Genomic DNA, 21,298 nt, shown 5'->3' with positions numbered 1-21,298 from the left:
TTTAGCGTAACTCTGAACTTAGTTGTTGAAAGACACTAGATTTCACATGGAAGAGGAACTAGGAAGTGTAAGGAAGATAGAATTGTGACACGCATGTTATTATATCCCACCTTACAAAACTTGAGGAAGGTAGCCAGGGAGGCTTCCAACTTTCAACGGTAGAGGGAATCTGGATATTGGGACAAGGGGTAATGCACAGAGTGTGAACTCATGGACAGGGGCCAGAGAGAGAAGTCATACAGCAATTCCAATAAAAACAAAAATTCCCCCATCGCTGTGGTGAACTGTCTCAAAAAAGTGAACAGAAACAAAAACAAAGACAGTAAGTTCACCAAATTCGGCTTCTTAAAATACAATAAGTTCACGAGTTGATAAATTCCAAATTCGATCTCTCTTTGTGATACAGCAATTGGTAATTCCCAAGGACCTACTGTCAAGAAAAGGAATAACTCCAAGTAAAAGAGAATGCTTTTTACTGTGTTTTCGTGTCCAAGTAACTTCTGTGGAGTGGTAGTGTTTAGAGGCAATTGGTGCTCGTCTACCTCAAGAAGACATCATTTTTGCCTTGACCATGGAACATGCTACCAGTCCTATGGTAGGGCCTTCTTCTAACCACAAAAAGAAGTAATTAAGCAAACAGCTTTTGCCACTGCAGCAGACTAGCAGCTTGCACAACTACAGGTAGCTGAGTCCACTGTGGCTAAAGCTGGTTCCTCAGACCACTCATCTTTTACCCTAGATCCCTCTGGTGTAGCACTTAGCCACAATGAACCAAGTTCTGGCTGTGTCCTTCACAGCTCTTGGGGTCCCCTCATTTGGCAAGGGAGAGCCACTCCTGTCAGTTCTGGAAGGGGGACAGGGAAGTCCTCCCTGTTTGGTCAGAATGTTATGACCATCTGAGGGGAAGCTGCTGCTGCCATTAATAACACTGTTGGCTCCATTTTGCCTGTCAAAAAGAAACAAAAACTTAAACATGTTTCTACACCTCCTCACATTTCCTCAGGCAGGAGAAGTGTACTGGGACTGGCTCAGGATTTAATTCAGGATGTTGAGCCTTCTTATAAAATCATTTCTGGTAAGAGAAAGAGAGCGGCCTCTTTTCCTGAAGAGATTCAAGATTCTAAATATAGTCAGGAAGTTAAAAGGACAGATACAGGGTTTTATTTTCTCCTCAGTTTCTGATTCAGACGTAGAGCAGAGCTCAGTTTCTAATTCTCCTTGTGTGAGTTTCTCTTTCTCTGAGACTGTTTCCAGAGCATGCCAATGTTTTCACTGGGAGAGCAGTGAGGTTTCTCAGTCCCTCAGAGCTCTGTATTAGCTGTTACAGAAGGAATTTCCAGAACCTGCAGCCATTCTTCCAGTTCTGTCAGCTTTGGAGGATACATATGTCACTGCCTGCAGTTTTCCTGATAGCCTGCCGCCCCTAAAAAAAAGCAGATAGAATATATAAAGTTCCTCAGCCTTTAAATTTTTATACGCTCATACCAAATTCTGTGCAGCATCTATAACTTTTAGTTAATGCTACTGCTGATAAACATTTGGTTAATTCCAATTCACCTCTTTCTGACAAGAATAGAAAGATTATTGAGAAGTATAGGAGAAAAGTGCATGTTTCTGCAACTTTAATTTTCAGAATTTTGAATCGTCAGGCCTATATGTTAGTTTATTCTGAGTAATTGGTAAGTATGAAGAATACTTTGTCTACAGTTTCTTCTTCTTATGAGGAAAAATCTGCTTTAAATAATTTAGTTTTCTTCTATTGTACAGGCCACAACTCATTGTTTACAGTGTGTGTATGACTCAGTTAATACTTCATCCAGGGCTATGACCAGTGGTGTAGTTTTGCGGATGTTTGGATAGAGATTTAGTTTTTTTGGTTCCTGGGCTGCAGAGGTTATCCAAAGTTATGATGGAAAGGGTAAGTTGATATAGGAATCTCTAAGATTTTTGAGTCCTCCTTTTTCAACATTTTTAAGGGATTTTAAGGGATTTTCTGACTCTTCATCCAATTTTAGCAAAAAAAAAAAAAAAAATTAAAATAGTCTCACCAAATATGCACTGAAGAAAAAAAATGTCAAGGGAGTATACCTCTCAACTGTACAGATTTTTACAGAATGTCCAGATTTTTGCCTCATATTTTGGGTCTGTTTTTCAAAAAATTGTGGTTTTCTGGCAAGTTAGTGGCAAATCATTAAAGGTTAAAGTTAAAAAATAATGACAGACATTTGAGTTTCAGACTTCATACCATTCAGAAAATCCATGGTAATATAAAACGTTATTCTATTAACTTTTTAAGTTTATAAGAGCAGTATTTAAAAATTGCCCCTATTTTTTGGGCCTTTGTCCCACTTTTATTCATGGCTTTGTCCAGATTTCTTCCACTAAGAGGTTGAGAGGTATGCGGGAGATTCCAAAAAGAATTCAGAACCCCCCCCAAACCAAGGACAGTCCAGCAAGTTAGAATGATTGTTTAAGGAACTTGCCCCTCACCCCCTGCAGCTCCTTTTCCCTTCCAGAAAGCCTGAATTTCCATTTTTCTTTTTGCCAACAGATAGTTTCAGACAAATGGGTCCTGAAGTTCATTTATCAAGTTTACAGATGGGAGTGGGAGGAAATCCATCCTTTCCAGGTGGTAATTCTTCAACCAACAGACCAGACTCCTCTCCTTCCCCCTGTCTTTCAACACATCCTGTCTCTGGGAGTGATAGAATGAGTTCCTCCTTCTCAGACTGGAAAAGATTTTTATTCCAGGATATTTTTAGTGCCAAAGAAAGAAAATGCTTGGAGACCAGTTCTGGATCTTTCTTAAATGTGTTTGTGATAGTGTCCAAATTCAAATGTTACTTCACAACCTGCTACCTCTTTTTCCTCATTTAAGTTTAATAGTAAAACTAGATTTAAAAGATGCTTATCACATCTCTATTCATTCAGACTTTAGATGTTCCTTAAGAATTTTTGTGTCTGGATCACATTATCAGTTCTCTGCCTTAACCATTATACTACCCAATGCACCAAGAGTGTTTAGAAAGTGTCTAGCTCCAGGTATACCTCATTACAGGCTACAGAGTATCCACATTTGTCCATATTTAGACAAGTGCTTGTCTTTGTAGAGTTTTTTCAAACTCTCACTTGAGTGACAGATCTCTTACACAAGCTGGGATTCTAAGAGAACATTCAAAGTTTTATTATGACTCCTTCACACAGGATTGTGTCTTCGGTGTCAGCTAGACACCTCAGTTCAAAGAGTGTATCTTTGACAGGAAAAAAATAGATCTTTAACTAGATCTATTTCTAGTTTCTTTGACAGGAAAAAAATAGATCTATTTCTAATGTTTTCCAAGTAGACTTTGGTCACTGAGAGGGAATACCTTAGACTTGTTGGTCTCATGAAATCTATGATTCTCGTGATACCTCTGACAAGACTATGTGTGAGAAAGATATAATGGTATCTGAAGTCTCTGGTCCCAGCACAAAAATTCTTTATCTTTTCAAACTCCGGTGCTAGGATTTCTCAGAAAAGAAATCACTTGATAGGAACAGAAAGTTTCCCTAAACCCAGATCTCCCTTCTCCCTCCCTGCTCCAAAGCATTCAGTCACCACAGACACCTCAGACTTTGCTTGTGGAGCAGTTTCAGGAGGTATTAAAAGTATAAGGTGTGTGGGACACCCAGGACAGATGCAAGCATATAAATGTAAAAGAGATGCTTGTTCTGATTAAGGCACTCCACTTCATAGGTTCATAGGTAGGTACTAGGCTATCTGCCCAACGGCATTTATAAGCCTAGCCAGAATGTGTTGGCTTTCGCCTCCCTTTTATATTAGTTTCCTGAGCCTCTGTCCAGCAGGGCCATTGAAATGATCCCAGGGGTAAATTTATGATTTCCCATCCACTCATCAAGATTTCGCTTGAAGAGAGTCAGTGAGGGGCTTTGCCTAACATAGATTGGGATTCTATTCCAGAGCGAGTCTCTGCGACAGGACTCTATCCCTCCAGCATATCCTATTTATTGTTGTGCTGAGGTTTAAATCCCTGGAGTGTGTGGCTCTAAGAGATTTGGTTTTCTTGAGGTGGAGCATGTCCATTAATTCTGGATTAGACATGGCCTTGTACGTCAGGCAGAGATCACCTCTGAGTAGGCGGTAAGCAACCGAGTAGAGCTGGAGTTTCTTTAGTCGAGCTGCATAGGCCATCTGTTTGAGGCCCATGATCCTCTTGGTGAGGTACTTCTGTGGTCTTTCCAGCTGTTGCAGATGTCGAGTAAGGTACATTCCAAATGGGGCATTGTACTCTATTATGGGCCTGATGAGCGATGAGTAGAGGGGCACAATGACCTCTCGTGATCTAGATGTGAACCCTTTCGTGATTAGGTGGGCTACATAGAAGGAATTTTTAACCACTTTGGCAATGTGATTATCAAAGGAGAGGTTGCTATCTACTTGAGACTCCAGATCCCTAATTACATCTTCCATACTTAGTGGATTACCACCTATGTGGTAGTTCGTGGGCACTTTGTTTTTCCCACTAATGCACTTTTTGGCATTTAGCTTGAGGCCATGGTTCTGACACCAGGTATTCATCTCTGTGAGACCCTTCTGGAGGATGTCTCTGTCAGCCGGAGAGTCAATTATGGCCCCCAGTTTGCAATCATATGCAAACTTGGTCAGCCATAGTCCTCCCGTGCTTGCCTGTACCTCAGAGAAGTATATACTGAACAGGAGGGGTCCCAGGACTGAGCCCTGTGGGATGCCACTTGTAACCGGTTTAGAGTCAGACATGGCACCCGCAACTCTGACCATGTTAGTTCTATCCATGAGCCAGTTGGCAACCTATCTCATGACATAGGGATTAATGTTCAAGCTGGTAAGCTTATCTATAATGCCAGAGTGGGGAATGGTGTTGAAGGCCTTTGCGAGGTCCAGGTAGGCTGTGCGGACTACCTTTCCCTCATTTATGGCCTTGGTGACTGTTTCAAAGAAGTCAACTAGGTATAGGAGGCAAGATCTGCCTTTAAAAAAGCCAAATTGGGTAGGGTCCAGTGTCTGGAGGTTCCCAATGTCTTTGTTAATGATTTCCATGATGATGCATTCCATAGCTTTGCAGTCCAGGCTAGTCAGGCTTATAGGGCTTATTGGGCTATAGTTCCCAGGATCCGTTGTGGTACCATCTTTGTGGAGCAAGATAACTGTTGCTGTATGCCATTCTTTGGATACATAGCCTGTGGTAATGCTGAGTTTGAACAGTGAGTTTAGATGAGGGTTTAGTTCATTTTGGAGCTCGTGTAAGACGCAGCCTGGGATACCATCCGGTCCCATTGATGCTGTGTTTTTGGCTTTGGAGAGGGCTGTTTTCACCTGTGTGTCTGTGATGTCTAGGGTTCTACATTCTTCTGGGATGGACACGGGCCCTTTTGGGGGTGGGGGGGTAAAGTTTGCACTGAGCCTGTCAGCCAGAATGTTGGCAATGTCAGTTGGTTCAGTGTAATTTTTGCCATTTTGCACTAGCTCAGAGCAGTTCTGAGAGTTGCCACCTAGATTCTTGGCATAGCTAAAGAAGGCATTGTGATTATCTTTAGAGTCTTTGGCAATTTTTCTTTCAAAGCTGGCCTTGGATGATTTTATGAAGGATCGTAGGTTCTTGCTAATACTGATCAGGGATGCCTTCCCTTTTTGGGATTTTGCTCTGTCACGTAATAGTTTCCTCATTCTGCTGTATAGCTTATTTATGGCCGGGGACCAGCAGACTGGTTTCCTCTTTTTTGAGGAGTGAGCCTTGGTTTTACTTGGGATGGCTCGATCCATGCATTCCTGCAGGTGCTCATAGAATGCATTTGTAAAGGATTCTGTGGTTTGGCAGCATTATCCTTTAGCAAGGGGACTTTGAAACTTTCCACCTCGGTCTTGAGAAGTGTGAAGTTTGCTTTTGAAACTTTTTCACAGTGGTCTCCTTGACTGGGGGTGGGGTCGGGATGTGGATGTCCAGTGTGATTAGTTTATGGTCTGATCTTACCAGTGAGGGGTTTACTTCTGGTGTGGAACATTGATCCCCCATGTTGGTGATGATCAGGTCCAATATGTTGTCACCTCTTGTGGGAGTGGTGACCAGTTGTTCCAGGGCATTTGAGTTTATAAACTCTAGGAAGCGTTGGGCAAAGGAGTTTGTACTTGAGTAGTTTTCCCAGTCCATGTTTGGGTAGTTGAAATCAGCCAATATCATGGTGTTTGGTAGGACCTTCATATTTTCCAATGTTCTCAGGAATGTTGAGTGGGGATCCTGAGACAAAGTGGGTGATCTGTAGCAAGCTACAATCTGAAAAGCAGCTTTGCCCACTGTTAGTTGCACATGGATGGTCTCCAAGGCCTTGTGCTGTGCCACTAACCTGGAGGTGTGGGTATCCTTGATGAAAATGTATATGCCCCCTCCTTTTGTATTTCGGTCCGGGTTCTGGGGCCGAAAGGTATGGTATGAGTTATAGCCTGGTAGTGCTGGGGTGCTGTCTGGAGCCTTGAACCAGGTTTCTGTTACTGCACAGATATCGATTTTCTCCATGCTGAGGAGTGCCTCGAGTGCATGCATTTTGAGGTTTAGATTTCTGGCATTGAGTAGCATTACCCTCAGTTTTTGATTTCTTGTGTTGTTTATGGAGGTGGCTTTGTCTTTTGAGCCTTGCCTAAAAAAGGCACTATGGGAGTGGCAAGAGCCTTGGCTAGTATTTGAAAGCCTAAGGGCAACAGGTGCAAGCCATCTCTGGCGAAGTAGCGTGGCTTGTCGAGCATGTCATCCCAGGCTGACAGACACTGGATCCCCTTTGAATGACACCAATAGCTTAGCCAATTGTTAAAATTGATCATTTTATCTTTATACTGTGGCATCATTCTTGGTGAGGGCAAGATGCTACTCAGGGTCAGGGTCATACCAACCTGGGCTACATGATCAGAAAGCTCCTCCATGTCTCTTTTCATGTAGTCCAGGGAGGTACGTCTCAGGTCATTCACACCAACATGGACAATGACAGAGTCATATTTGTACTTGTTTTGGAGTGACCTGAGTGCTTGTGTTATGTGGCAGATCCTGGCACCCGACAGGCAGCTTACAGTAACCTTAGTGAGTGGGACGTCAGTGTGCCTGACAACAGAGTCACCTATTACTAGTGTATTGGGTGTGTTATTTAGCCTTAAGGGCTGTGATTGCATGGCACACTGACTTTGTGAAGTATGTAATACGTGGTTGTTGTTGGGGGGTGGAGGTTGCTTGCAGGTCTGCTTTGGAGGTCTCTGCTGCTTTGGCAGATTTTTATTTAGAGCCTCCGAATATGTTTTTGTATATTTATGTGTGTTTGCTGGTGCAGATATGACTGGTCTATGTGAGACTGGTAGTGTGGTGCAAGTGTTTCCCTTCTCCTGACTGACTGTTCCAGTCTTTGGTTGAGAGAGCTTGGCCTCCAGTTTGGTTGTACAGTTGCATCTCTCACATACATTTGCGTTTGTTGGAAGAAGGAGAAGGTTGTCTGTGTACATGAGGCAATTGTAACATTGCCTCAAGATGCCCAGATTCACCAGCTAGACTGGAGAGTACACCTGAAACTGCCCTTTAGACATGCCTGTAAGGATAAATGAACTGTTTTACTGATTGTCTGGTAGGGACGAAGAGGGAGCTTTGTACTACTGTATAGTATAGGGGGTGTAGTGCTAGCATTTATTAGTGCTTACTGAGAGATTAGAGCAAGTGCTGGACTGTAAATGGAAGCTTAGAGTGCTTAAGTTAAGAGTTTGACTAGTTCCAAGGGAAAAATTGAAGAGCAGACTTCGTGGAGCCGGGAAAAGTTTAACCCTAGCTAACTGGTGCTGCGCGGTGCGCAAAACTGCACAAATGCGGGTTTTAAAGCAGGGAGATGAAAGAGATAGAAATTAGCCCAAAATGGCCAATAAACTACTAGTTGCTGGGCTGAGATCATTCCTCCAGGGACAGATAGGCTGCTCAAAGCTCCCCACTCTCACTGGTGAACAGAGAAACTTCCTTCTATCCAAGTAAGGTATGGGCAACACAGGAACTTGTACCACAACCCTGAATTCAGCAGAATCTGAAAATTGGGCTAGACTAGCTTAGAAAAGGTGGGAAACAAGTATTTTTTTTTTTTTTTTTACAGAAATACAGTAGCTTACTCTAAAAACACTTTAAATGCTCAGAAAAGGCTAGTGCACTTGAGTGTGTAGCCTGCAACTGTTATACAGATGCTTAGAACACAAAAACAACTAAAAAATGACTTTACAAGTGCAATCAGGTAAATAAGTACAATATTCAGCAAAAAATCGGCTAGAGGATCGCGTTTCAGGTGAAATTAGCAGTATGCATCCTGTCCTGTGCCTGCTATGTTATGCTGTCCTGAAACATCTTGTTCATTCTGGCACACTACTCCTGTAGTTTTTTAAAGCTATTTGTCACTGTGGGTTCTAGTTTCATATGGCAACAGACCACTGTATGGCTTGATTATGTTATGGAGCAAGGTATACATTGTAAATATTTTCTTGTCTTCCACTTTCATAATTAATTCACAAAAGCTAAGCACTCATTGGGCATGGAAGCAGAACTAGAGCCATTACCATTTTATGGCACTGAAGAGATCTGCTGCTGATCAATCTTATTTTGGCAGAAACTGATCAGCATCATTGTATGGGGTGGGTCACGTTAGGTTGAGGTAGAAGATTAGTCCATAGTGTATATACCAGTAAAGTTTTAGTACTGTTCACTGGAGTGTTTCTTTGCTTTTTCATTTGTACAGTTCTGATCTGACTTATCAGCTATGTAGAGGGGGTGACAGCTATGTAGAGGGGGTGATTGTGCCCAGAGGAGCAACACTATCTCCGTGTCCACAGTTGTGGTCCCTTAGTTTATTCCACTGGAACCAGCCCACCTATAGATGATGTAGTCTTTGTGAGTCATGCCCCATCCTAGGAGGGTCATTAGAATTTGTACTGCATGCTTGCAGTATTGTACTTCCACTGTGGAATAAAACCTACATACAGTGTTTTATCCCATTTTAGAAACACTAATATGAGTAGGTCAGTGCCATGGTCCACTATAATACAATGTCTGGCCGTGTACTGTAATGGACAACATTTATGTTTAGGAACTAATGTCTGTTAATACTGTTGGTGATGAATGCAATCAAGATATTTTATGTTAATGGAAGCAAATATACCCCTCTGATAAGGAAATGTGTCCTTTTAAGACACAATGACCCAGTTTCTCATTTCCTGAAGCATACGACTACATGAATAGCTTCTGTAGTTTTTGCCACTTTTTATCCTTGCTGCTTGGCAGTTATCAGTTCCTCTTCTGACCAATGGATCCATTTGTTCCCCAAAACCAGGGTGAAATTTGGCTTGAAGATACCATCATGGACAGTTCAGCTGTTTTCTTTTTTCTTTATGCTCTGTTCCTCTGCATGCAACAGGCTAACCACTGAGGCCATCCCTACCCTCCTCTCTACAAAGGGAGTAGTCCCCAAACAGTCCTGCTCCCTCAGTAAGCATGAGCAGAGGTCTCCCACATCTTCACCAGGGTGATTGCATTGAGACTATGTGCCCCTGATTGTGCACTACCCTCCCCATCCCCCAAGAAGAGGTGAACTAGCCATGCCCATTCACTCCTTCCCCTCCCAGCCTTCCTCCTCCAGTGCTCCAGCTGGGTCACAATAAAGGCTCCCTTTCTCTCTCCACCATAGAATTAGACTTCTACAGCTTCTGTGTTTGTTTTTATGCAATAAAAATTGTGCTCCCGTGTTATCTTTCAAAAACAATAATTATATCTTTTGTTCTTTTCTTTGTTGATATTTCTGAGGTAAATGTGTAAGAACTGTAATGCTTTTACTTTTTTCTTATAAGCCATGTACTGGTTGGATAACACTGTTTAAGGTTCTAGAAGTGTACTCCAGCCATTTAAGCTGTATGGGTAATCCATTAAAGCCATTAGTGTGAACAAGGAAATTGTCACTTCAGGTGACCTGCTTGTGATCTCCTGCAGGTATATTTCAGCATGAAATCTCCTGCCTGATCATAGCTAATCATACCATACTTATGGGTCTTTTAATCTTTTACACACTTGTGTTCATTCTGGATTTGTGTGCTGTGGTCAGTGATAAATTACAGTTAATTTAATGATGCCTTATTCTTACAGAAGAGCATAACAAATGATTTAATTAACTTTCACATTATATGTTGCATGTCTCCAAACAGCTTAAAAGAGTTCAACGTATCGAGCAATGAACTTTCCAGTCTCCCATCTGGATTATTGCACCTTGGAAAACTACAGAGACTTATTGCTGCAAAAAATCAACTGGAAACGTTATTTAAAGAAGATAGTGGTAAGTATATTGTTCTTGCTTAAAATATGAGCATGCCTCAGTGAATAAGAAAAACAATAGGACTCGAGTATTTTTGCTCCTAAGAGTCTTAGTGAAGGGAAATCATTTATTTATTTAGTTCTTTATTTGTTTCTTTCTTTTTTTGTTTGCTTGTTAATAGTTGTTAATTGGGAGAGAAAACTGGTATTTACATCCTTCTCATTCTCAACCAAGGCCTTGTAGGAAGTACCCAGATATGGAGAGCACTACGGCCTTTGATGGTTTGAAGTATCGCAAAGATTACATTTCAAGATTTGCCTTCATTACTTCTTGACAAAAACTTGAGGATAGCAGTTTTGATTTACCAAAATAGAGCAAAAGATGACATTGCAAGAAACTATACATTACGATATAGCAAACTCTTGAGTATTGTGTATTTTGTTTATTTAATTTATGTTTTTTCAGCTGAGGTAAAGCACTGATCACAAAAGTCGCAAAGGAAGGAATTATTTGTTTTTTTTTATTTTTGTTAACTTGGCAGGAGAACTGGTCCGTACATCCTTTGCAGTTTCAACCCAAATCAAATAGGAAGTACTCAGATGTAGAAAGCATGAATAACTTTAATATATTGAAGCATTTAGAAGAGTACATTACAAAATTTCTCTTTTTACATTATTTATTTATTTATTGACACTTGATTACTGGGAAAATCTGACTGGGTAGGTGCCTGTTGTCAGCAGAAGTCTGTGGAATAAAGCTCCAAAATATTACAAAATATTTTAAGAGCAATAATTTTACAATTTTCAAAAATAATACAGAAAAACATCCATGATTTAAATAATTATACCACATTAGGCATAATGTGAAAACATTGGTTAAGAATAGATTTAACTTATATGACAGTGATTTATTATTTAGGGAAATTGTAGCCAGTTTATAGAGAAATGAAAAGTAAGTTAGTATAATACACTCAGGAACTGCAATATGAAGTGAGATAAAGAAGGGTTATGGCATATTTAGAAAATGTCCAGGAGAGAAAGGTGTGGGGTAAGGAATGAGTAGGTATTTGTTCATATTTACAGATATAATTTATTCTGGGATTGAGCAGGCACAGAGTGAGAGTTTGGCTAGAAAGTCTTTAGTTTTAAATGACTGTAGTGGAGGGCATTAACCTGATGGATACAGGTGAGGAATTCCAGGCCATAACAACATGGTGTGAGTACAGACCATGCCCAGCAGATTAGATAGGTTTGTGGACAGACAGGAGTTTTTGGTCACTGGAATATAATGAGCAATTGAAAACATAGTTATGTGGAGTGGTATTTAGTGCTGGACAAGCTGATGGATGTTGGATAATGTTGTAGGTGCTAAGAAGCTGTGTATGTGTTAGTTTATGGGGTAGTTCTAATCAGCTTAGGCTATTTAGTGCTGTACCGTGGTGGGATCTGAAAGGGGTATTTGCTGTAAATTTAACAACTTTAACATAGTATTATTCAATTTTTGATTTTTGTGATGCATGGAGGTTGTTAGTAAGGATGGGAGTACCATAAAGTAGTGAGGGGGCCGAGGAAAGTAGTGGCAAGTATAGTTTTAGTTGCATTGGTGAGAAAGTTTTTCATTTTGTAAAGCATCCCTAGTTTTTGGTGATTATTTGTTATAAAATTTTGTATAAGCAGGTCAAAATTAGGATTATCATTCACTATTTTGCCTAATAATTTTCTATGAGAGGTGATATTATTATGAGGGATGATTTTAAATTTTGTTTTTTCATGTGAGAGGGATTTGAGGGTAAAAAAGTACCTGGAAATACTTGAGCATGGTGGTTGAGTGGTTAGTGTTGTCGCCTCACAGCAAGAGGTTCTCCGGTTAGATCCTCGTCTGGGGTGCCTTCTGTGTGGGGTCTGCATGTCCTCCCTGTGGTCGCGTGGGTTTCCTCCGGGTGCTCCGGTTTCCTCCCAAAGACATTCTGTAGGTGGATTGGACACTCTAAATTGGCCCTAGGTGTGCATGTGTGTGCCTTCCATGGAAGGTTGGGTGCCGGGCTGGCAACTCGACAGTGTAAAACTACTGCCAATCATGAGTGGCAAGTGATCCGCTGTGGCAACACCTAACCAGGAAAAGCTGAAAGAAGAAGAAAGAAGAAGCATCTTTGATTTAAAAAAAAATTCAAAAGATCTCATTGCAAGATTAGACATATTACTTCATGGCAAACTTAAGCATAGCGAATTTTATTTATTTTATGTTTTGTTTTTTTTGTTTTTTTCATCCAGGGTAGAGCATAGATCACAAATGACAAATTGTAAGTCCATTCCAGGAGAATAAAGTGACAAGTGCAGTAGTCGTAATATAGTTAGATTTGAGTTAAGTCATGTAATGTACAAATAAAATCATACAGTGTGCAATTGTGTGCTGCATACAGTAAAAATGAAAAGCCCATAGAGGAGAAATAAAGCCTAGAACAATGTCAAGGTAATTCCCTTAAAAAGTAAATGGAAATCTGCTAGAAAAAAAGTAAGAGAAGCAGAACAAGCAGTTTTCCCCAGGATTCAATAACGCCTACACTAAGTGTACACTATTCTAAGTGAACAGAAAACACAGACATAGCTCACACCTTCTTCCACCTAATTTTAGTTTTCCTACTGATTTTCTTGCAGCTTTGAATATCAAAAGGGATTCATAAAGGTTGTCACAAAATGCAGTCTAGATGTACACTTAGTGTAATCTTTCTGAATAAATAGAAAGCACAAAAAATGTGGTAGGGATGTTCTTGAATACATATCATGTACACTTAGCGTACACTTAGTACATGTGTTATTTATCAAATGTGGAATGTATGGGTGCGATTAAATACAATATAAAATTGTTATTTTATTAATACATGCTAGCAACTAAAGCATATTAAACAATAAAGGCTCATTACTATTTAAAAATCAGCACACTGAGTGGACATCCCAACAGTGTGATTGTAAATTGAGCATATACCAATAGAAAAAAGTCCAGCCTCTGAAGTACCACTGAGAGATGGTATATGCTGGATAACACCGTAGTAAACCTCTTACTGGGGACAGAACAAAATATGAGAAAATTAGATACTTTCTTCAAAAATAAAGAAATAGAAACATGCCTGATTTTCCTTCTATTTTTGTGTTGTACCTCATACAATTTCTGATTTTTTAAAATAGTTAAAAAAAAAAAAAAAAACGCAATGGAGATTTTTCTCTGTCACTTCTTTTGCACTGCACTGATGTGCCATGCAAATGTGGGAAAGTAAGTCCCATATGCATGCGCAGTACATTAGCATATAGAAGACAACTCAGAAGAAGACTGAAGTGTCATTATATAAGGACATTATTTAAGCAAGGTAAGCAATTTCTTTCTTAAGCAGTGTCATTATATAACTGCAATAATCCACTCCTTGTGTGGGTATATCAGGATTTACTCACAGTTGCATTTTTAAATACTTCAGCTTTGCCTTTGTGAGCAAACCACACCAGCAGTGGATAAATCCTGATATAGCCATATACAGTCATGGATTATTGCTAAAATATATTTCACCTGTGGAGGAAGGAGGTTTGATTTTAGTAGTACATATTACAGAATGGTTGGAAGTACTGACAGCATGTGAAGCCTGAAACAGGAGTTAAGAAGTGGAAGGGGTTAATAAAATGGTCTAAGCAGCGAATACCAAATTACTAAGAGTAGCGGGATGTCAAGAGTGTAATAAATACATATTAGAAGCCGAGTAAAACAAAGTAGTTACTGAGTTTACCCTGTTGTTGGTTGCTTTGCCACAGGCAGGTGTAGGTTTGCAGGCATTATAGTTCAAGCTGTTAACTGAGATGGTGGGCTTAGCTTCTGAAGCCACTTATGGTAGCCTTTATTACTGTGGGGGGAGGGTCATTTACATGAAGAGATAGGGTACAGTAGACTGCTGCAGTGATGTGGGGCTCACATCAACCACTGGGGGGTGGGGTTAAGGTCTAAAAGTAGAAAGACTTTTGCTGCTTGATTTGTGACTCAAAGGACAGCATAAGCAGCCTCTCTAGCTAAGGATGATGATTGCCCCTCTGGACATTTTTCACCTTCACTCTGTGGAGTTCCTGAGTGTGGGGGGGAGATTTTGGCTCAAGAACAGGGGAGGGGTGAGAGTCAGCAGACACAGAGGTAAAACGCACATAGAAAAAAATAACTTATCTGAACATAAATGCATTTGAAACTGTTCAGTAAGTGCTTTTTAATTTTTTTTTCTTGACATTAGCACAGTGGACAGTATTTCCAATTCCCTGAGGTAAAAATTACAGCATTCTGGGGTGACTGTGGAAAGCTTTTTCTTCAATGACAAGGTTTAACCGAGGTATACACAGCAAAACAGTACCCTGAATTCAAATGACATCTCTGATTTTGCCTCATATGTTTTCTCTGTCCCACTGATTTTTTTCTCATATGTTTGCTCTGCCCCACTGTAAAATTTTCCATTTTCTGGTAACTTACTGAGGATTACATTCAATCAGTAATACTAGACATTTGAGTTTCATACAGTTTATTCTTCAAGCATGTATTCTGATAGAAAACCTGTTGTTCTGTTGACTTTTTAAATGAATTAGAGAAATGGTTAAAAAGTTTCTCTAATTAGTTTTAGCTTTGTGCCAACTCGTGAGCAAAGAATTTGAAAGGTATGTCCTCACTTCTAAGTTTGAGGAGGAATTTACGCGTTGTTATTTGGCTAATGGCAGTATCAGTTAAGTCCATGGCACTTAAAAGCAAGTTCACACCTACTGGTGTAGGAGGCCATTTGACATTAACTCTGGGTTTACATAGACGTTTCTTATCAATGGCTAGTGTAAAAATTGAAATATTTTGTTTTCAATGACTTGCAGCAATGATGTGTAACATTAAGAACTGAGAATAAAGATGGAGAGTTTATACTCCAGCCTAGAAGAAGTAAATTTATTTCTAGTTATTTTCTTGTTTCATTTAGGAGATGAAAAAGTTTGTAGGAAAATGTTATATATTTCCAAAATTATGTTAAACAGATTAATAATAGGCAAAGTAAAATTTTAAGTCTGAGCACTATAGCATCAGCAAGCAAATTTTAGGTTACTGGAATATTGCTAAATACACGACTACATCATACTGAAGAACTGCCACTCATGTTAAATTGTACTTACAAGCATAATCCAGAAGATGGTGTGATCCCATTATGAATGTGAATACTCTTAACATCTGTACACAAGACACACCACAGAGAAAAGGAACATTCTGGGCACCATGCTGTATATGTGCGTGTGTGTGTGTAGATATATATATATATATATATATATATATATATATATATATATATATATATACAGGGCTTCTTTTGAGATGCTACGCGCCGGTATGGCGTACCGGGACCTCTGCTGCAAAAGCACCAGATAGAGCGAGTCCACTTACATGCAGAATTTAAGCTTCTATTCACATAAAAACAGTTTTTCAGTCCCAGTTCACTTCATGATGTGTGTGTTATAGGATTGTGGGCTGCGGCGGTTGATGGGACTGCGTAATCGTGATGTTGGCTGCTGATTAGCCCCGTTACTCTCACATTCTCTTCCTGCACTTTAGTTGCGAGGAGAGAGCGAGAGGAGAAACAGGGCTATGGTGTGTGTGTCATCACATTGTGTTTTTTGGGGCTGTTGAGAGGGCCACGGCCCAACGCTAACCAGATGCTTTATTTTTTCCTGGCATACTACTCGTGATACTTAAGGGCCTTGGCGTTATGTTATAAGTTAGCAGGGTTTAACCAGATACTAGGGAGGCAGTGTGTGTGTGTGTGTGTGTGTGTGTGTGTGTGTGTGTGTGTGTGTGTGTGTGTGGGAGGGGGGCTGTTGATTTTCTTTTTTTAATACACTGACTGTCAACGGGGCAGGGTCAATGAAGAACCATCAGTGGAACCACTGTCCATTGATTCCTGTGGTCTGTCTGTGTGTTTTTTGGGGGCTGTTGATAGGCAGGGCCAACCAGATATTTTATTTTTCACCTGGCAGGATCAACCTACTCCATGTGTGAAACTTTTAAGGGCCACGGCGTTGACTTTGATACTAGGGAGGCAATGTATTTGGGGGGGCTGTTGAATTTCCTTTTTTAGTACACTGGCAGGCTCAACAGAACCAAATGATTCCTGTGGTATGTGTGTTTTTTGGGGATGTTGATTGTCAGGGCCACCCAGGTCATTTATTTTTTTCCTGGCAGAGCCAACGTGATACTAGTAGTGTGTGTGTTTAAGGGCCATTGTGTTACACTTAAGGAAGAGTGAGTTTGTCACTGTCACTGAGCAGGGGTCATGTTAAAGGTCATAGTGTCAATACTGATGAGTAAGGGGAAGACAAAACTGAAAGTGCCATTCATGCTGAGTAGGATGCTTTTCAGTGCATGTTGACAACACCGCATGCAACTTTCCAGCTAACATTAGCAGAGATGACATTCACGGCACCTCTGCTTTGTAGGCATATGTTTGATCTCTTTGGAAAAGGAAGCCTCTGAGGAAGTGAGAAAATATAAACAACAAAAGCTAGAGATATTTGAAAAATATAAAAAAGAAATATGGACATGGGAAAGAAAGAGAGATTTGCTATGGTGCAATATTTATGCAAAGGAGAAAACCAAGTTAACTAATATACAGAAGGCAGTTTTAAAGATATTTGAAGAAAAATACAGGCAAAGGCATACAGATATGGAAAATTTCACAATAAAAAGACTAAAAGCACAAAGATTTAATGTAGAAAAGATGATTAATAAAGGAAAAGTTAAAGAAATAGAAGCTGAAGCTATGGAGTGCCTGCAAAGTGAAGGATTTAATGCAGAAGGTTTAAAACAGACTATATCACAGTATGATGGAGTGAGTCCACAGGATAAGGAAAAGCAAGAAGATCTGGAGACGTGTGAAGATGAAATATGGACAAGGGAAAGGAAGAGAGATTTAATATGGTGTAATATGTATGTAAAGGAGAAAGCAAAACTAACCAATACAAAAATAGCACCACCAAAGATATTTGAAGAAAAAATATAGGGAAAGGAATCCGGATATGGAAAACTTTACAATACAAAAAATAAGACTAAGAGGAAAAGTAGAAAAGAGATTAGTAACAGAGAAGTCAAAGAAAGAGAAATTATGGTAATGGAACAGCTGCAAAGAGAAGGATTCAGTGTAGAAAATCAAATGCAGAAAGCACCACAACAAGACAGAGCAATGGATATCCAACTTAAGGGGAAACCAGTTGAACAGGAAGCAACAGGTCAGGGGCCATATCAAGATATTTTGGAGCCTTCCACAGGAAACCAGTATAAATGTTCATTTGAAGCTAGACAGCAAGGAAAGGAACAGGAAACTGTGGAAACTGATGCAGTCAATGTTGAGGAGTGATAGGCCAGTGAGTTCCCATATGACAGAGCTATGGGTGGCACAGGATGAAATTGAAGAGAATGTGCCACAAGAAGATGTTATAGAACTTTCTATAGAATCCCTGCAGGAAATAGAAAACAAGGGATGTGCCCGCAGTATGAAGAAAAGGAGTTAAGAGAAGAGTTGCTTGATTTAACAGACAAAGACAGATATATCAAGATCAATGAGAGAAATAGACCGCAGAAGGTTAATAAAACCCCAAAAGTCAGAAGCTTGATAAAACAAATGAACACAGTAATTAGGACTGTCCATAGATATCCATGTGGTATAACAGAAGTAAACAGAATATATTACTGTGCTGCTAAATTAATAACTGACAAAGTTCTACCACAGGAACACAGGGTAACGAGGGAAAAGGGGCAGAAGCGAATACCATCATGGAAATATCGAATAGAGAAAACTATAAAGCAGCTAAGATGAGAAGTGTCATTGTTACAAGATTATAGAAGAGGGAACAGATCAACAAAAGTAATAAGAAAGATAGATGTGATAAAAGCAATGCGCAGTATTAGAACAGACCAGGATCTATTATGCACTATTGGAGATAACAAACTAAAAATTTTAAAACAGGCAAAAAGTCTCAAGATACGAAGATAAATATAAGGGAAAGCACAAAATAAGCAATTTACTGATGACCCAAAAAAGTTTTATAGAGAATTGGGAAATAAGGTAAAAGGAATTGATAGACTGACGAAAAAAGAGGAAGTAGATACATTTTGGAGAAACATCTATGAAGATCCTGTGGAACATAACAAAGATGCTAATTGGATTGAAGAAGTAAAAGAAAGAATAAGAAATTTAAAGGTACAGGATATGAAATGGGATGAAATAGCAGCCAGAGAGATTGAAACAAAGTTGAGAAAAGCCTCTAATTGGAAAACCCCAGGCCCAGATGCAGTACCTAACTTTTGGCTTAAAGTATTAACTTCTTTACATGATGATCTAGCCATGAGTAAGAACTATTTATATGCACACCCCCGAACATACACCGCACTGGTTAACAACAGGAAAAACAATGCTTTTACTTAAGAGTGAACCTGCAAGCTACCCTAAAAATTATAGACCAATAACTTGTCTTCCGACAACGTATAAACTATACACGGGGATTGACGCTGACAAAGCTTATAGTCATTTAAAAGAAAACTCAATTATGGCAGTAGAACAAAAGGGCAATAAAAGAAAGTCATATGGAACAAAGGATCATTTGTTGTTAAGTAAAGTTATAGTGGAGAACTGTAAGAAAGGGAAGAATCTAAGTATGGCATGGATTGACTATAAAAAGGCATTTGATAGTATCCCACATTCATGGATAAAAAAGTGCTTAAAAATGTATAAGGTACATCCTACACTGATTGATTACATTACAGTAACCATGAAATAGTGGCAGACCACTTTGGAATTAAGCCATGATAAACGACAGATTATTATCCCAGGGATAAAAATCCTAAGGGGGAAATTCCAGTGTGACTCCCTGTCACCGTTGCTATTTTGCCTTGCCATTAATTCATTAAGCTGTTTACTTAACATCTTAGGTCATGGCTATATTTTGGCTTCTAGAAAACAACAAAGTATAATAACCTCTCATCTTCTCTTTATTGATGATTTAAAATTCTATAGCTCATCAGATGAGGAATTGAAAGCACAGCTACAGGTTGTCAAAACGTTTTCAGATTATATTGGAATGTCATTTGGTCTTGATAAATGTGCAAAAGCAACCTTTAAAAAAGGAAAATTGCAGCACCAGGAAAACATCAGTTTGGGGCAAGAATGTGATATGAAAGAACTTGAGCAAGAGAGGGTGTATAAATACTTGGGAAGTGATGAAGGATCAGCAATAAAACATGAACAAATGTGAATAAAGTTTAGTAAGGAGTACTTTAGAAGACTTAAATTAATCCTGAAAACAGCATTGACACCTAGGAACAAGATCCAAGCTATAAATCAGTTTGCTCTTCCTGTCCTAACTTATAGTTTTGGAGTGATTGACTAGCCCCAAAAAGTGTTGGATAGATTGGATATTAAAACAAGAAGGATGTTTCATGCTCGCCAAATGATTTATAAAAATCAGTGTATACCAAGGTTGTATATTCCCCATTCTAAAGGAGGGATGGGCCTTCTTGAAATTGATTACATGTATAGATTTGCAGTCGTGGGACTCCACACATATCTACTGACCTCACAAGATCCAAATATGGTGAAAGTTTTTAAACATGAGAATAAATCTAAGATGACATCTCTGTTTAATTTAGCAGAAGCATATCGACATCAAGCAGGAATGGAAATTAAACCAGAAGTGGATAAAAATCAGGCAACAACTGAATGTGCTAAAAAACAAAAGAAAGAATATAAGGTGAAGGACCAGATGAGGAGGCAAGAAATGTGGAAAAAACATAAATATAGTTGCAAGTATAGAAAAGTTCTGGAAGAGCCTCATGTTGATCAAGAATGAACGCAGGAATGGTTAAGGAGAGGCGAATTTACATCAAGAAATGAAAGGTTAATATTGGCAGCCCAAGACAGTGGGCTGTGTAAGTCCATTGAACATGTGGGAGCACCAGACATATGTAGGTTTTGTGGAACCGAATTGGAAACAGTCACATACCTTATTGCTGGTTGTGACTCTCTAATGGCAGAGGGACTGTATACTGAAAGGCATAATAATGTGGCGAGATTGTTACACTGGAGATTGTGCAAACATTATGGTATCGAAGTGGCTGAAAAACATTGGAAACATGAGCCACAGAGAATCATAGAAAATGATGAAGTTTACATCACATGGGATCACCCAATACCAACAGTCCAAAAGATAGATGCTAGAAAACCAGATATAGTGGTCTAAGAAAAGAAGACACAAGTAACATTGATCATTGAAGTCACCACACCTAGTGACTACAGTGTCTTGCATACAGAGACATACAAAGTCATAAAATACCTCGATATGCAGACAGAAACAAAAGCCATGTGGAAGAAAGATACCCAGACAGTTCCAATAATAGTAGTAGGAGCAACTAGTCTTATAAAAAAATCATTTACAATCGTATTTAGGTATGTTACCAATTCATGTAACACCGTACGAATTGCAGAAGCAGTCATTACTGGACACATTGCGGGTGCTGTGAAGAGTGAAACAATACTAATTTCATGAACTTTAATCCTACTTTGACTTAGGAATGGGGTCCATTCCCGTCATGGTATTAGAAACCCAAAAAACTTGGAGAAATTAAAAAAAAAAAAAAAAAAAAGAGTGAGTTTGTCACTGTCACTGAGCAGGGGTCATGTTAAAGGTCATAGTGTCAATACTGACGAGTAAGGAGAAGACAGAACCTGAAAGTGCCATTCATGTTGAGTAGGATGCTTTTCAGTGCATGTTGACAACACCGCATGCAACTTTCCAACTAATATTAGCAGAAATGACATTTACAGCACTTCTGCTTTGTAGGCATATGGCACTCTGTACCCCTTCTTTTATTTATTTCCAGTTTGATTACTGGGGAAGTCCACTGGGCCCAGAGAGACAAT

At 39.5% G+C, this 21,298-nt stretch overlaps 1 protein-coding gene across 1 annotated transcript in view; it reads left to right on the top strand.

Moving 5' to 3' along the window:
* Positions 1 to 21,298, top strand: part of LRRK1 (leucine rich repeat kinase 1) — a 2,417,153-nt gene that overhangs the window by 1,248,222 nt on the left and 1,147,633 nt on the right. The window contains 1 exon segment of the mRNA XM_044078686.1: positions 10,235 to 10,362. Within this exon segment, the coding sequence (XP_043934621.1) occupies positions 10,235 to 10,362 (128 nt within the window).

The sequence above is a fragment of the Protopterus annectens genome, chromosome 7.part1 (assembly GCF_019279795.1).
Source record: "Protopterus annectens isolate FY-2018-M chromosome 7.part1, PAN1.0, whole genome shotgun sequence".
Taxonomy (NCBI): Eukaryota; Metazoa; Chordata; order Ceratodontiformes; family Protopteridae; genus Protopterus; species Protopterus annectens.
The sequence above is the reverse complement of the archived record's forward strand: the minus strand, read 5'-3'. Positions and strand labels throughout refer to the sequence as shown.